Source organism: Typopeltis vanoorti, chromosome 16, assembly GCF_054136105.1.
Source record: "Typopeltis vanoorti isolate ZY-2024b chromosome 16, IOZ_Tvanoo_1.0, whole genome shotgun sequence".
In the NCBI taxonomy this organism is placed as follows: Eukaryota; Metazoa; Arthropoda; class Arachnida; order Uropygi; family Thelyphonidae; genus Typopeltis; species Typopeltis vanoorti.
In genome coordinates, this window is record NC_143564.1 from 14521459 (window position 1) to 14538772 (window position 17314).

The 17314-nt window shown below is 33.0% G+C and overlaps 1 protein-coding gene across 2 annotated transcripts in view; it reads right to left on the reverse strand.

Annotated features, from left to right (window-relative positions):
* Positions 1-17314, reverse strand: part of Nup37 (nuclear pore complex protein Nup37) — an 88224-nt gene that overhangs the window by 39520 nt on the left and 31390 nt on the right. For both annotated transcript variants that reach the window (XM_090406480.1, XM_090406481.1), the window contains 2 exons: positions 16237-16367; positions 183-255 (listed from right to left, as the gene is read on the reverse strand). In XM_090406480.1, the coding sequence (XP_090262606.1) occupies positions 183-255; positions 16237-16367 (204 nt within the window). The remainder of the gene's footprint in view (positions 1-182; positions 256-16236; positions 16368-17314) is intronic.

A 17314-nucleotide genomic window follows, 5' to 3' on the forward strand; every position in this document is an offset into this window, starting at 1 on the left:
TGCATATTACCTCTGATAATTTATGTTACGATGAATTACATGACAAACTCAGCATATTATAAAGGTAGTGAATCAATGATTTTATTATTATTACTAACTTCTACTCAACATTTTCTGAAAACAAACTGCTAAAGTTTAAACATTTCATGTTCAGAAATATTATAAAAATAACTAACACTTACAGAAATAGTGTTTTCATTTTGTAAGTCTGAATTAAATATCCTCAATGTTTTGTCACCTCCCGTTAATGCAAAACTGAAAGAAATAAAAATAGTTACAAAAACAGTTTTTAAAATTACATGGTTGTGAAGGAGTGCACCAGGCAAAAGTGTACTACTTCTTTAAAGTTAATTTAATGTAACATATTCCTGAAAACAAAATGAGAAGTAAGAAGAAACAGAAATGTTATATATAAAAAGTCCAACTAAAAGTAGAGTGCAAAAATAACTTGTCATGTCTGTATTTCTGAACACTGGGCACCTGACAAACATTTAAACTACAATGAAGTTTGTTTTGAGTAACATGGATGTAACGTGATGAGATACAATTTCACAGTGTCATGAAAATAATGTTTTCTGCTTGAATCTGCCAGCTGATGGTTACATGTTTCCAATGAAAATAGCACAAATCGTAAATTTATGATGTCCTACTTTTCTTATTTAGTTATTTGCTGGATACAAATAAATTCTGCTGGTTGGTTTTGCTAATAGATTTTAAAATGAGATTACACGAAAAAAAAAATTACAAAGTTCAATTTTTTGTTATAATTTTTAGCTTTAGCTAATGTTGCCTTTTTAAATGTATTTGTGCTTAGAGAATTTTATTTGACATGCAGGAAGTAAAAAAACAAAACAAAACATGGAAGAATAGCATTAATAAATGCAGAAGGTTAATAAATGCATTAATAAGAATATGTCAGATGCCTTAGAATACTCCAGTTGTTAAGGGACCACTTCAGTAAAGTATATGTTTATTAGCTAATATGGCTGCTGATGTGCCACCACTAAATGTGATATCTTTCATTTTATATTATTCCATTCTTTCTCCATGTCTTCATTTTCTTGTATTTTTTTCTAAGTAGTTTTTTAAGGCCATTGCATCATGTCTAAAAGTTGCATGTCTTCTGGCCAGTTTGCCTGTTTTGCTGAAAGAATATAGGTGGATAAGTTAGAGGTATTAAAACTGTTAATGAGCTTGATTAAAACTCAGCAATGGCATATTGAGAAGGAATGCACAAGAGAATTAGTAGTACCTTTGTGAATCAAACACACAAGCATGATTCCTAAGGGGAGGGAGGAGGGAAATATAATTCTATTATGCAAGGTTGGAGCTAAGACAGAAACAACCAATTATAGACCAATCAGCATCATATATCTAAGGTGGTCAATTTAACTGTTGGAGAGACTAATTAGGATCTACATCCAGCAGCAGGTAGGTAGCATCTTGATCAACTATAGAGAACAAAATCATCATCATCATCAAATTCCTGCCATGTACCCTCAAGGGATGTACAGGATATGACAGTACTATATGAAAAAATTACATCATTACTAACTTCCTATCTACAATTTTCCTCCAAATCAGTCTGTTACTTGTCAAGACTCCAACATTATCAGATCTTACATTTCTATCGTCTAAGGCACTTTGTACCGTATCAATCCACCTATATCTTGGTCTTCCTCTGGGTCGTTTTCCAGCCAACCTGGCAGAGAACACTTGTTTTGCTAATCTTTCCTCGCCCATTCTATTTAAGTGACCATACCACCTGAGATTAGCTCTGCTAACGCATTCCTGGATGCTGACAATGTCAAGTTCTTTCCAAATATCCTCATTTTTAATATGATATTGCCATTGATGCCATCTGTTCACGCCTCTAATCTTTCTCAGGACTCTCATATCTGAGGTCTCTAGTCTTTGGTCAAGTGTTTTACTTCTAAACCAGCTCTCAGATCCATAAGTTAAAACTGGTTTGAACACTGTCTTGTATACAGCTAATTTAGTGTTCCGACTAATTTCTTTCTTATTCCATATGAATTTATTCAATTGACTTCCCACCATACCAGCTTTGCTGATTCTGTTGTCTATTTCCATATTGAATTTACTATCTTCAGTAAAAATCGTGCCTAAGTAGCTGAAATGTTTTACTTGTTCCACAGGTTCTCCATTCACAACACAGTTGACATTTTCAATGATTCTGCCTATTTTCATTGTCTTTGTCTTTTTATTGCTGCCCTTCATACCATATCTATTACAACAGCTATTCAATTTAGTCAGAGAATCTTGCAGACTTGTAGCAGATTTATTTAGAAGTACAACATCATCCGCATAAAGAATCCGCATAGAGAACAAAATAGCTTTGTTAATGGTAAGTTTTAAATATGTCTTCTTTTAGCAATTTGCTCAGAGTGACTAAAGAATAGGATAAAGGGAATGAAAATACCACAGTACTTTTGGATTTTGCAAAGGCATCTGGTAGGATTTATAATGGACATTTTTACAGAAGGAATGGATAAACAAAATGGGTTTATGACATGACTAGGAACGGATGACTTACAGGTATAAGAGTAATGTATGGAATTGAATTTAAAAGAAGGAAAGTGATCGGTAGGATACCACATGATTCTGTACTGGGATTATTATTGTTTAACTTTACATTATCATCATCAAATTCCTGCCATGTACCCTCAAGGGGTGTACAGGATATGATAGTACTACATGAAATATTTACATCATTACTAACTTCCTATCTACAATTTTCCTCCAAATCAGTGTTACTTGTCAAGACTCCAACATTATCAGATCTTATATTTCTATCGTCTAAGGCACTTTGTACAGTATCAATCCACCTATATCTTGGTCTTCCTCTGGGTCGTTTTCCTGCCAACCTGCTGGAAAACACTTGTTTTGCTAATCTTTTCTTGCCCATTCTGTTTAAGTGACCATACCACCTGAGATTAGCTCTGCTAATGCATACGTGGATGCTGACAATGTCAAGTTCTTTCCTAATATCCCCTTTTTTAAAATGATATTGCCATTGATGCCATCTGTTCACGCCTCTAATCTCTCTCAGGACTCTCATATCTGCAGTCTTTGGTTAAGTGTTTTACTTCTGACCCAGCTCTAAGATCCATAAGTTAAACTGGTTTGAACACTGTCTTGTATACAGCTAATTTAGTGTTCTGACTAATTTCTCCCTTATTCCATATGAATTTATTCAATTGACTAAATACCATACCAGCTTTATGATTCTGTTGTCTATTTCCATATTTAATTTATCATCTTCACTAAAAATCGTGCCTAAGTAGCTGAAATGTTTTAGTTGTTCCACAGGTTCTCCGTTCACAACGCAGTTGACATTTTCAATGATTCTGCCTATTTTCATTGTCTTTGTCTTTTTATTGCTCACCTTCATACCATATCTATTACAACAGTTATTCAATTTAGTCAGGGAATCGTGCAGACTTGTAGTGGATTTATTTAGAAGTATAACATCGTCTGCATAAAGCAAAGAGCTGACATAAACATCTCCAATTTTGATATCACCTTTAATACCACTTTCTTTCATAATGTGATCCATATAGATAACGAATAACAGAGGGGATAATGTACATCCTTGTCTCACACCAGATTTAACATTAAACCATCTTCCTGTACATCCTTCAATTCTAACTGCTGACTTACAACTCAAATACAGACTAAGTATTGCTTGATATAATGCCCCATTGACACCATATAACTGCAGCGTATTGAATAGCTTCTCTCTTGGCACCTTGTCATATGCCTTTTCCAAATCGACAAAACTAAAATACAGATCTTTGTTATATTCCCATGATTTCTCAACTATTTGTCATAAAGTGAAGATCTGATCCTGACAGCCTCTATTTGGCCTGAATCCAGCTTGTTCTTCACCAAGCTTTCCTCCCACAATTCTTCTCAACTGTTTCTCAAGTATACTTACATAAATCTTACCAGGAACACTCAGTAAAGAAATACCTCTGTAATTCTCATTCAGTTTTATTTCCCTTTTTATATATGGGTACTATGAGAGCTCTACTCCAATCATTGGGAATTTGTCCCTCTGTCCAGGCCTTCTGAACTATACAGTGTAGCTACTGAAAGACTTTTATACCACCATACTTCAGCATTTCTGGTCGAATATCATCTACTCCTGCTGCCTTTCCATATTTCAAGCCTTTGATGGCTTTTTCTACTTCAAGTATGGATATGTATTCCTGACTGCATGCCTGGTCAGTGTTTTTTACCACTGTGCTATCACTGCTTGTTTCATTTTGCAATTTTTCGAAGTAATTACTCCATACTTCAAGGATATCTTTTTCTCCTGCTTTCATGTCACCTTTATCATCTCTAACTCCTTTTACAGCACTTTTTCCTCTATTTCTACGCTTCTTCAACAACCTCCAGAATATTTTGCTACCTTGTTGATATTTATTTTCTATGTTCTTACTAAAGTCCTCCCATGACTGGGAGATCCTGCTAGTTCTCCCATGACTCCCATTATTAAGTAAGTAAAATATTAATTTGTGGAGTTAATGATGTAGTCACCCCTAATGGAGTTATGTATTCTGATGGAAGACAATAACTACTTCGAAAAAAATACAAGAAAATGAAGACATGGAGAAAGAATGGGTTAATATAAAATAAAAGATATCGCATTTAGTGGAGACAAAATTATAAGGTTTCCACCAAACTGGTTACAAAAAATACAAAAAAGAAACTAGAGAAACAAAATCTAATTACAAAGCAAAAATACCAACAGAGGATTAATAACTACTTAGAAAAAATAGAAGAAGATGAAGACATCGAGAAAGAATGGAATAATTAGGGTTTGTCGGTTTTTAAAAACCCGTTTATCCAAAAAAAGGGTTTAAAAACTATTTTTTTTTGGATAAATTTGTAAAATTCAAAAACCGGTTTTATATATCAGAATTAATATGCAAAAATTAATTATTTAATTAAAAACATATTAACATTTTGACTTGAAATCGCCTCGGACAAGCATATTGTAGTAAAACTAATCTTCACGAGTCATGTGAATGTTTGACATGCAAATCCACAAACGCATTCTATTATGCTATTCTATGTGGCAGCTGCAGCATACAGACTGACCGATGACATTAGCTGTGTTGCTCACGCGCACCCCCACCTGACCAGACAAGTTTAGTCCTGCGTACTACCTGTACTATGCAGTACACAACGTGTCATGACAGCTCCGTATATTTGAGGTATATAAGGCATATTTGAATTTCTGTTAAATGAACTACAAAATTTAAAGACTTAAATTAGTTCCAAATTATTGAATGCTTTAGAAGTACAAATTCAAGAAAGAAGACAAGTGGGATTGGTAACCCTTTTGTTATATTTGCAAAATCCACAAAACATTTCAACAAAGAAATCTAGTGTATTTCTATGTTCAAAACTCGACATTATTAAATTATCTGGAAAAATATGGTCTAGAACAGCGCTTCCCAAACTGTGGGCCGTGGCCCCCTTGGGGGCCGTAGATTTTGTTGAGGGGGCCGTGAAATAATGATAACAAATTTAAAATGTTTTAAGACTAAGTAGAATTTTTTTTTTTTAAAAGAAACGTATTTAACTTTTATTATTTATTATTTCTTTTTGTTATTTTTTATATTTTAATGGAAAAATTCACATATTGGTGTTGGTTCACAAACTTTGCTTCCTGCGTATTTCGGTGCTTAATGAATATTAGTAAATATTGCTTATTCATATGTTTCATTTCAAAGCAGTGGTTAATTGTATTTACTTCTAATGCTCTCCAGGGAAGCTCAAAATCTTCCTGTCCCTTTCATCACGCGTTCGTAATCGGGGTCTGTTGATATTGACTTTATATACATATCAAAATTCATTTTATATTATCACTGTCATCGGAGCTAGTTTTCTGTTACCAATAAAAGTTTTGCATACACTTCACACATGAAAAAAAGCTTAAACAAGTTCATGTGGGGAGATAGTAACTCGCTTGCAGTGGTAAACAACACGCTCTCCCTAACAGCCACTATACTGCAGAGGCAATAAAAACAAGTACTTTTATTATGCCAGTGAATAAGGTATGAGGAGTCTGTGTAATATATTTCTCAACAAATAGTGCAATTAAAGACAACTGGGATAAAAACACACTAATTAATGAATCACATGTCCCCTCATACAGAAACTATGCTGTACAGACTGAAACAAAACCATATGTTGCATGGACAAACACAGTATCTAACTAAAAACTATTGTTATTTTGATTTCCCAAGGCAGCAATAAAATTCAACCGAACGTGTTAAAATTCATAAAAGTGTTAGAACTAAGTAATATATATATATATATAAATGTTATGGCAGTTTCACATATGGAATTCAGTTGAAGAGAGTTAGCATTTCAACTCAATTGTCAACTGCTTTTATCTTTCGGTTGCGCGATCTTTTGTTAATACCGCACCAATCATATGCACGTTTTAATAACCTGCCTTTGCTGTCTGTTTCGCGTTAGGCTTAATTACCTTAAAGGGAGAAAAGTCACAAATGAGAATAATGTTCCTGGTCCGGGGATTCCCTTATTCAGGTAATATTCACTCATTTCATGTTATCAGTCTGTGGTGTGCCAGTATCGGTAAGTGGTGATATTATTTGATCTATTCTATGTTAAAAAATTTAACCCCGAGATGGATAAGTTGCTGATAAAAAAAATATAAAAAAATTCCCGCGAACAATCAGAAACAGACTCAAAAAAAAAGGACAGTATTTCACATTTTACCAGAACAGCCCACATCATCTTCAGAACCAAATGGCAAGAGGCAAAAAATGTAATATATGCATTTGATTTTTGCAATATTCGCTGTGTATGTTTTGTATTGAATATAAATACAATAAATATTATAATGATATATCTCTCTATTACGATTTTTTTTCGAGGGGGGCCGTGAAATATTTTAATTTTTGCAAAGGGGCCCCCCCCCCTGACATCCAGAAGTTTGGGAAGCACTGGTCTGGAATATATCTAATTTCTTGTATGGAAGCAGATTCCGATGAGAAATATATCGGAGACGGAAAAACTATTAAGCAGGGCAGTGCTCTAAAAGAAGCCATGGAAAAATCAATTCATAGGTTTCTTGAGGAACCTGAAGAAATAATATCAAATCCGAAGACACTGATGGCCAAATTTTCAGTATTTGAGGCAACAAAATAAAAGAACAAAGAATTTAGATTTATTATTTGATGCCCTGAAAACGATAAAACCAAGTTCAGTAGCCAGTGAGAGAGTATTTTCTATTTCAGGCAATTTTATATCTAGAATAAGAACAAGATTAAGTAATCGTTTAGTGGACATTTTATGTTTTTTGAAATCATATTTCCTGAAGAAAAATACTAAATTAAATAAAAATTTATAATTTATATTTTGTACAGATTTTAGTTATTTCAGGGGTTTTTTATGTGGTTTTGTATGAAGTATATTTTATTTTTTTATAGTTTTTTAATTCCATAAGTATTAAATAAACTGAAAAATTTTTAAATAAATATAAATTTTTTTTTACTGTATTAATTATATTTTGTTTTATTTTTGTAAAAATTCGAAAACTGGTTTAACCGGTTTTTTGGGAATTACTGGAATTCGAAAACCATTTTTTTTTTCAAAAGTCTGTTTTTGTATAAACCCTAGGAATAATATAAAAGAAATTATTACATCAGCAGCATATGAAAATCTAGGAACAAAAATAAATAGAGCTGGGTTAGAAATAAAACACTCAAAACACAAGTCTGTTTTTGTATAAACCCTAGGAATAATATAAAAGAAATTATTACATCAGCAGCATATGAAAGTCTAGGAACAAAAATAAATAGAGCTGGGTTAGAAATAAAACACTTCCTGGAGACCACAGATATGAGATGTCCCGAGAAAGATTAGAGACATGAACAGACGGCATCAATGGCAATATCATATTAAAAATAAAGATATTAGGAATGAACTTGATATTATTAGCATCCAGAATGGGTTAGTAGAGCTAATCTCAGGTCACTTAAATAGAATAGGAGAGGAAAGATTAGCAAAACAAGTGTTCTCTGTCAGGTTTTCAGGAAAAAGACCCAGAGGAAGATCAAGATATAGGTGGATTGATACAATAAAAAGTGCCTTAGAAGACAGAAATATAAGATCTGATAATGTTAAGTCTTGACAGATAACAGATTGACATGGAGGAAAATTGTTGATAGGAAGTTAATCTAAATTTTTCATTGCCAATTTTCAAGAAAAAAAAGATTCACATTCCTATCCATTTATGTGCAAGACATTACGCTGAATGCAAAACAAAAGTTTTAAAAGCACTGAGTATTTTTGTTGCCTTTTTCCCCATCAGAAAAGCCTCCACCTTTCTTGCTTCTCCTAAGGACAAGCTTCCACCTCTCAGTTTTCCAGGCATCCACTAGATTTGTTGCTCTTGTAGGTTATCACATTTTGGACAAACCAGAAGATGTGCTTTTATTTGTCTAGAAGAACACAAGTCTTATATTAAATACCGTGAACTTGAATTGTCTGGAATTGTGGAGTATGCTAAGAGTTGACTGGAAAAATGAGAGTCCTTCATAGATCGTTTCCTCCTAGAACATCTTTATAAAGAAATGTGTGAAACTTTACTTAATTTTCTTAACTTAAACAGATCCAATTGTCTATGTATGCCCCATTTATCGGAGATAATATTTTTTAAATTTGCTAATCTTTCCTAACTTTATTTTGTTTGTTTGTGTGTGTGTGTGTGTGTGTGTCCTTTAAGTTAGAAAATTATTGAACTTATTAAGTTATCTCACATTAGCTACTTAGGTGGCACTTTTTAGAATTGTCTATTACTGTTTAATTACCATTCTGTAATATGTACTGACAATGCCCAATGCTTAGGCAAAAATTCTACATTAATAAAGTTTTTACACGAATTTTCTTCTGTTGTAATTCTTTTGATTAGATTCATATTACGGAGGAATGGGTCTACTCGATTCTGGATACAAAATATATACAGCAGCATTAAAAAGATAATTGAACAAATACTAGAAAAATTACTAGCAATAGAAGAAATTGGATATATATTCGATCTTCACTTTAAAATACTTAACTGAAAAAAAAAAAAAAAAAGAGAATTAAATTTAAACATTCATATATATATATAGATTATGAAATAAAAAATTATCAAGTAATAAACTTTTTGAAAGATTAAGCATAAAGCAGAGAGGTTACATGTCTCCAGTCTTTTTTAATATACATTAATGAAATATTATCATCATCAAATTCCTGCCATGTACCCTCAAGGGGTGTACAATATTAAAAGAATGATAATGTCTAAATACCACAGGAATACAAATAATATGAATATGAAATTACTTAATTCATATTCGTATGTTATATGAATTTACCATCTAAATACGTTACTATATGCAGATTATTAAATATTAACATCTAATAAGGGAAATGAACCATACTAATATTTCACAACCTTGAGAAGATTGTGACCAAATATGATATATAACATCTGATAAAACAGAAGTTATGGCATTTAAAGGAACTGAACCAATAAGAAGCAAAATAGTGTTAAATACTAAATCACAGACCAAATTTAATCATCTTGACTGTAACAGATATGAAGCAACATATTCGAAACATAAAATTAACAAAATTTAAAAATTACTGGCATGATTAACAATATTTTTATTATTATTTAGACACCTATTCTACAACTCTCCACCTGTTACACTGTATGGAAGTGAAATATGGACAATGAAAAACAAGACCAGAAAAGAAATAAAGGGATTCAACATTTGGATAAAATGTGACTACTAGACAAAAAGAAAAAAATAAAAATAAAATATGCTAAGAGACGATGAGTGAGAGACTTACTGCGAAAGGAATACTATGATGAATGAAACCTGGCAGTTAAAATACTCTCCTAGTAAATCATAATTACCAAATTTCCTTTTAATCAACTGTTATGGTGACACCTTTTTTGTGTGCTCCCACCTAGTTTATTATTCTTCCTTTCTCTTCCAGTATCTTTTTTTTATCTAATAATTACATGTGCAGTTAATGTAACACCTAATTAATCACATATCAAAATTCGATTTATTTAAGTTTCATGTATATATTGATGCAGAGCAGTTTAAAATATTAAAAGTGCAGTCAACTGAAAGACACAGACATAAGCAGGTTATCAATAATTTGGGTTGAATCTAACTACAATGAGTTACAGAGTGTTGGAATAGAGCAGTAGTGCAAGGGCTACATGATAGTTGCAGTGAGATATTAACAACATACCAGCTGTGTAACATAATGGAATGCCTACTAATGAGTTTCATAGTCCATGTAATTTGTAAGTGGTGTTATGTTGCATTTCTTTATAGGACAGAAAGCTTGAGCCATTTCGATGTACACATTGGTATACAAGAAATGGAAACTTCTTAAGAGCATTGTGATGACATAATCATCATGAATCTTTTTTTTTGTATTTATGAAGCTCTCTCTCCAGCAACTCCTACTGTTTAATTATTTGCACAACATTACTTTCATCAATATTGCCTTCTCTCCCATCCCACTGCTAATAAAAGAGCACCTTTCTACACTTTATGGAATGAATGACTGAACTCATTTGAACATGCAAAACCTCGTTTAACACGAATTCGATATGCATGATAATCAGTTGGTGCGATTGAGTGAAATTACTATTTCCAGCTTTAAGCGAGTGATTAATTAGTAAATGCAATTTTTTTACGTTAAATGAAATTTTACATTACACGAAATTTTTGTCGCCAATCTGCGGTGAGCGAAAAGCTGGAAGTCATTAAGAGACATGAAAGTGGCGATAGTAATACAATGATTATGTGAGGATTATATGTCTGGATTGAGGATTATAACCAAAAAAGAATACTACTCAGTAGAGGGAATATTCAGGCAAAAGCTCTCAATATTTTTACCTCATTGAAAGAAACCAAATTTCAAGAGGAATGTGAAAGCTTTACTGTGATTTAGGATGGTTTGACTGTTATAAAAATCGAGCTAGACTGCATAATGCAAGAATAACAGGGGAATTTGCTAGTGCTGATAAAGATTCTGTGGCCAAGTTTCCTGAAGAATTGCAAAGGATAATTCAGGAAGATGATTATGACCATCAGCAAATATTCAACGTCGGTGAAACTGATCTCTTTTGGAAGCGTATGCTAACAAAAACTTTCCTAGCTGAAACTGAAGCATCTCAACCAGGATACAAAGTATCTAAAGATCGCCTTGCGCTCTTATTAGGAGGCAATGCAGAACGTAACTTTAAATTCGTCTATGTTAGTTTATCATTATCATCTTGATCATCAAATTCCTGCCATGTACCCTCAAGGGGTGTACAGGATATGATAGTACTACATGAAAAAAATTACATCATTATTAATTTCCTATCTACAATTTTCCTCCAAATCAGTCTGTTACTTGTCAAGACTCCAACATTATCAGATCTTATATTTCTATCGTCTAAGGCACTTTGTACCATATCAATCCACCTGTATCTTGGTCTTCCTCTGGGTCGTTTTGCTGCCAACCTGGCAGAGAACACTTGTTTTGCTAATCTTTCCTCGCCCATTCTGTTTAAGTGACCATACCACCTGAGATTAGCTCTGATAACGCATTCCTGGATGCTGACAATGTCAAGTTCTTTCCTAATATCCTCGTTTTTAATATAATATTGCCATCTGTTCACGCCTATAATCTTTTTCAGGACTCTCATATCTGGGGTCTCTAGTCTTTGGTCAAGTGTTTTACTTCTGACCCAGCTCTCAGATCCATAAGTTAAAACTGGTTTGAACACTGTCTTGTATACAGCTAATTTAGTGTTTCGACTAATTTCTCTCTTATTCCATATGAATTTATTCAATTGACTTCCCACCATACCAGCTTTGCTGATTCTGTTGTCTATTTCCATATTGAATTTACTATCTTCAGTAAAAATCGTGCCTAAGTAGCTGAAATGTTTTACTTGTTCCACAGGTTCTCCATTCACAACACAGTTGACATTTTCAATGATTCTGCCTATTTTCATTGTCTTTGTCTTTTTATTGCTGCCCTTCATACCATATCTATTACAACAGCTATTCAATTTGGTCAGAGAATCTTGCAGACTTGTAGCAGATTTATTTAGAAGTATAACATCATCCGCATAAAGCAAAGAGCTGACATTAACATCTCCAATTTTGATATCATGTTTAATACCACTTTCCTTCATATAGATAATGAATAACAGAGGAGATAATGTACATCCTTGTCTCACACCAGATTTAACATTAAACCATCTTCCTGTACTTCCTTCAATTCTAACTGCTGACTTACAACTCAAATAAAGACTAAGTATTGCTTGATATAATGCCCCATTGACACCATATAACTGCAGCGTATTGAATAGCTTCTCTCTTGGCACCTTGTCATATGCCTTTTCCAAATCGACAAAACTAAAATACAGATCTTTGTTATATTCCCATGCTTTCTCGACTATTTGTCGTAAAGTGAAGATCTGATCCTGAAAGCCTCTATTATCCAGCTTGTTCTTCACCAAGCTTTTCTTCCACAATTCTTCTCAACCGTTTCTCAAATATACTTGCATAGATCTTGCCAGGAACACTCAGTAGGGAAATACCTCTATAATTCTCACATTCAGTTTTATTTCCCTTTTTATATATGGGTACTATGAGAGCTTCACTCCAATAATTGGGAATTCGTCCCTCTGTCCAGGCTTTCTGAACTATGCAGTGCAGCCACTGTAAGACTCTCATACCACCATACTTCAGCATTTCTGGTCGAATATCATCTACTCCTGCTGCCTTTCCACATTTCAAGCCTTTGATGGCTTTTTCTACTTCAAATATGGATATGTATTCCTGACTGCATGCCTGGTCAGTGTTTTTTTACCACCGGGCTGTCATCACTGCTTGTTTCATTTAGCAGTTTTCCAAAGTAATTACTCCATACTTCAAGGATTTCTTTTTCTCCTGTTTTCATGTCACCTTTATCATCTCTAACTCCTTTTATAGCACTCTTTCCTCCATTCCTAAGCTTCTTCAATAACCTCCAAAATATTTTGCCACCTTCTTGATATTTATTTTCTATATTCTTTTCTATATGCCAAAGTCTTCCCATGACTTTTGTTTAGCTAGTTTTACACAGTGTTTAGCATTCTTGCATTTGTCTCTGTATTCTCTAAGAGCACAAGCTGACTTATTTGACAGGAACTTTTGATATGCTTTCTTCTTTTCCTTCACTGCCTCTTTAACTTCCTGTGTCCACCAGGGAGTTCTGATTTTTTTATCCTTGCACACAACCTCACCACATGCCTCTCCGGCAGAATCAATCAATGTTTTCTTCAGAGTTTGGCACTGAATCTCCAAGGTTTGATTCCTATTCTCAAACTCTTTCATTTTCTTTTCAATAATCTTTCTGTATTTTAGTCTACAGTTCACATCTGAGAGCTGCTCAACTTTTATTCGCTTTAAAACTTTCTTACATGTTATTCTTTTCAATATGAAATTCAATTTTATCCTGCTCAAGACTAAATAGTGATCATTTCCAATTTCAAATCCTCTTTTCACTCTGGTGTCCTGCACCAGGGAGAAAACATCACTATCAACAATAACATAGTCAATGAGACTTTTCTTATTCCTAGCCTCTTCTGTCCATGTGAATTTGTGCACATTTTTATGTTGGAACATGGTGTTAGTAATAACTAGTCCATGTCCTGAGCAGAAATCCAACAGATATTTGCCATTATTATTAGCTTTGCTCTTTTCTCCAAATTTTCCCAAAATATTTTTGTATATCTCACAATCATTTCCTACTCTGCTATTTAGATCCCCAACAAGGACCATCTTTTCATTTTTCATTGTGTCAGTTGCTTTTTCTAAAGTCTCAAAAAATTCCTCGACTTCTACCTTAGTAGAACCTTCTGTGGGACCATAGGCACAAATAAGTCTCATTGACCAGTTCCCTATTCTCATATTTGCCCACATTACTCTACTTGAGACTGACTGCTATTCAAGAAGATTAGCCTCGTATTTTGTGTTGAATACTATGGCTACTCCTTCTTTTCCTTGATTGTCATTGCTTGAATATAACATTTTGTATTTATTGCTCAGAAAGATCTCACCAGTTTTGGTCTTTTTTGTTTCGGTCACACCTATTATGTCGATCTGGTACTTATCTAATTCCTCAGCTAGCTCCATTTCTTTGCCATTCAGGCTTCTTACATTGATAGTACCGATCTTTAACTCTGGTGATGTTGAGTTGGGGTTTGTTTTCAGATTTGTTCCAGTAGCTGACTTTTCGCTGTTCGCCCAGATTCCCTGGTGAAAACAACGGGCCTTGTTTAACCGGGCGACGGCCCAGTTGGCATGAAATTTTGTCATGTTGTACCATCATTTAACTATAACTGAGAGGAGATCTCCACATAGCCTTTAAAGGAATGCAGAGAACTGACCAGGGCTTCTGACCTTATGTCCAATCCTCACCTTCTCATGGTGCACCCTGTTGGGTATCTACTTGGATACTGAACGAACGAGGATGGGCTGGAAATTTGGGATTTAGCCGACCAAATTGTATTCTTATTGGTTAAACCAAAATAAAAAATGATGGTACAACATGATGTTAGTTTATCATGTACAAAATCCAAGATCTAGCATTATTGAAGAAATCAGCACAACAGGAAAAAAACTTGGATTTAATGAACTGGAAAGAAGGATAAGAAGAAGATAAGGAGTGCAAACAAGAAGAGAATGTTATGACAAAGAAGCTAACTGCAAAAGAACTTGAGATAGTTTTCAATCACATTAAGCATGCTAAAGAAATTTTGTTTGACGCTGATTCTGATATGGAACGAAGCTTCAAAGTCTGTCAAAATCTTGATAAAGTGATCGCCAGCTATTGCAAATTGTATGACAAGATGACAAAGTCAAGCACTATTCAAACATCTTTATTTGAATTTACTTTTTTTGTAAAAAAGTAGCTCAATCAAATGTTTAGACATTAAATAAAAATTTAAACAATTGATTTTTATTAAATTTGATTTTATCCTCTGATATAGCTTATACTGTAATTTTTTTTCAAATTTACGCTAACTGATGAATGAATTATAATTATTCCTATTGTTTATTGTATATGATTAATGCGATTTCATTTAGCGTGCATTATTTGATGGATTAATTAATCACGTTAAGCAAGGTTTTCCTAAACACACACACCAATTCATGCAATGAATGAACTATGTCAATATATGTATATTACACAACACACAGACACCAAATCATGCAATGAATTATCAGTCTACAGTCACTTCTGCACAGCAATTTCAAGCTTGTTTTTATTAGAATATTTTTATTCATTGTGCAGATCATTATAATTAATTATATATTACTTTTATATTTTTATTATTTTACAATTTTAGATCTATCTAGCAAGCTAGTTGCATACAAGACTACTCAAATTAATTTTAACTTAACAGATATGATAGAAATGAAACGGATAATCAAAGGCCACACACACACACGAGAGTATACCAAGAAAAATTAGGAGTGAACGAACGACATCAATGAAAAAATCATACTAAAATTTGTAAATATTACAAGGAACTTGACATTATTAGTATTCAAGAAGTATGTAAGCAGAATCTAAAGTGGTATATGGCACTTAAACAGAATGGGGAAAGAAAGATTATCAAAACTAGTGTATTAAAACAAATATTTAAATATTTAACATTACTTATCAGCTGATAAAGCTATTTACACTAAATAGAAAAATGAGATAAAAAAAAAAGAACTCAATGTACTACTTTATTACTCTTCATTCTAATGGACTGCAGAAGTAGTATGTTATTCGTTATTAATATTTTTGTATGTTACTAGTAATTTAAAGGGCTAACTGATGTTTACAATGTAACTTTATATCTAACTATTTAAACAAAGACTGGTTCCTTTATATCTTACAATTTAACAAAAACTAGCTCTTTGAAACCATACTATCTAACTTTTATCAAGTTTTCTTAAAAATAAATGCACACAATAGCATATATTTAAGTCAAATGCAAATAATTGTCTCTCTCCTGTTCAAGATGTTATGATGAAACATAAATGGAAATATTAAATTTAATGATGGTGTAAAGTTAAAATTGCAAATGATGCATGCTACTTGGGTCTTCAAAATATTATTTTTTACCAGATTTTTTTTTGGTTATCTTCAGTGCATATTAAAGTTTGTGGACTCCAAACAATACAATCAACATGACATCCAGAATGAAACGCTTTAATTTCTTCATATTCAATGTTTTCTGGTTCAGAATTTTCTTCCTAAGCATTCACAGAATAAAGAAATGCATTATACTATTGTACAAACAATAGCAAAATAAAAAAAAATTAGCATTTGCATTTGTAAAATAAAGATCAATATATATTATAATTAACAGATAAGAGTAAAATTCTTAATTTACTGTCAGCAGTTTATTGTTTGTTTACCACAAAGGCTGCAATTTGGAATCCCATGTATGCATGGATGTTTGTAAAAGCCTGAGAGTCTGCTCTAAGCAAGCTTTTATAGCTTCTTGACTTTATGTGGTTTGTCTTTATAAAAAGATGTGTGTACATATAAAATATATATGTCAGTTTCATATTAAGCTAGCTAGTTTGCCTAGAGATTTAGTATTATCAAAAGGTAAAAGCTGCCTATGTAGCCCTGTGGAAGTGATATTTGCATTCAAAGCACTAGGCCAACTAAAGAAAGAATGTTCCAAATTTGATTCCAGTTGCCAACTGGAGGAACTTTTGATAAGGCTTTATTTGACCAGCTACTGAGTTAGTTGATCTCTGGCACAGTTAAGATATTTTCTCTACTGGAAACTCAGGTTTCTAACCCCACAAGAAAAATCAGTGAAAAACTCTCGTTATTTCAGTCAATAACATAACATTAGGAATCACAACATGGTGGCAGTTATCCAAAATATTCTCATTCCAGGAAGCCTATTCAAATCACTGATGATCTAGGCCAGTTATCTCTGATTGGCAATGGATGGAGACTGTATGCTCCCCATTCTCCAAAAGTTAGATAGGGATAAATAGCCTTGCCTGCTGCCTTTGGGGAACAAAATGTCTGAGTAGATTTATTTATATATTTTCAAAAAAGTAGAAGTGAAAAAGTTTCTCTTTTGTGAGAAATGAAGGAATGATTTTAGCTAGCATTAAAATTAAAAACTTCAACTGAATGAATTCTTGAATTTTTTTTAAACCAAAAAGAATTGTGA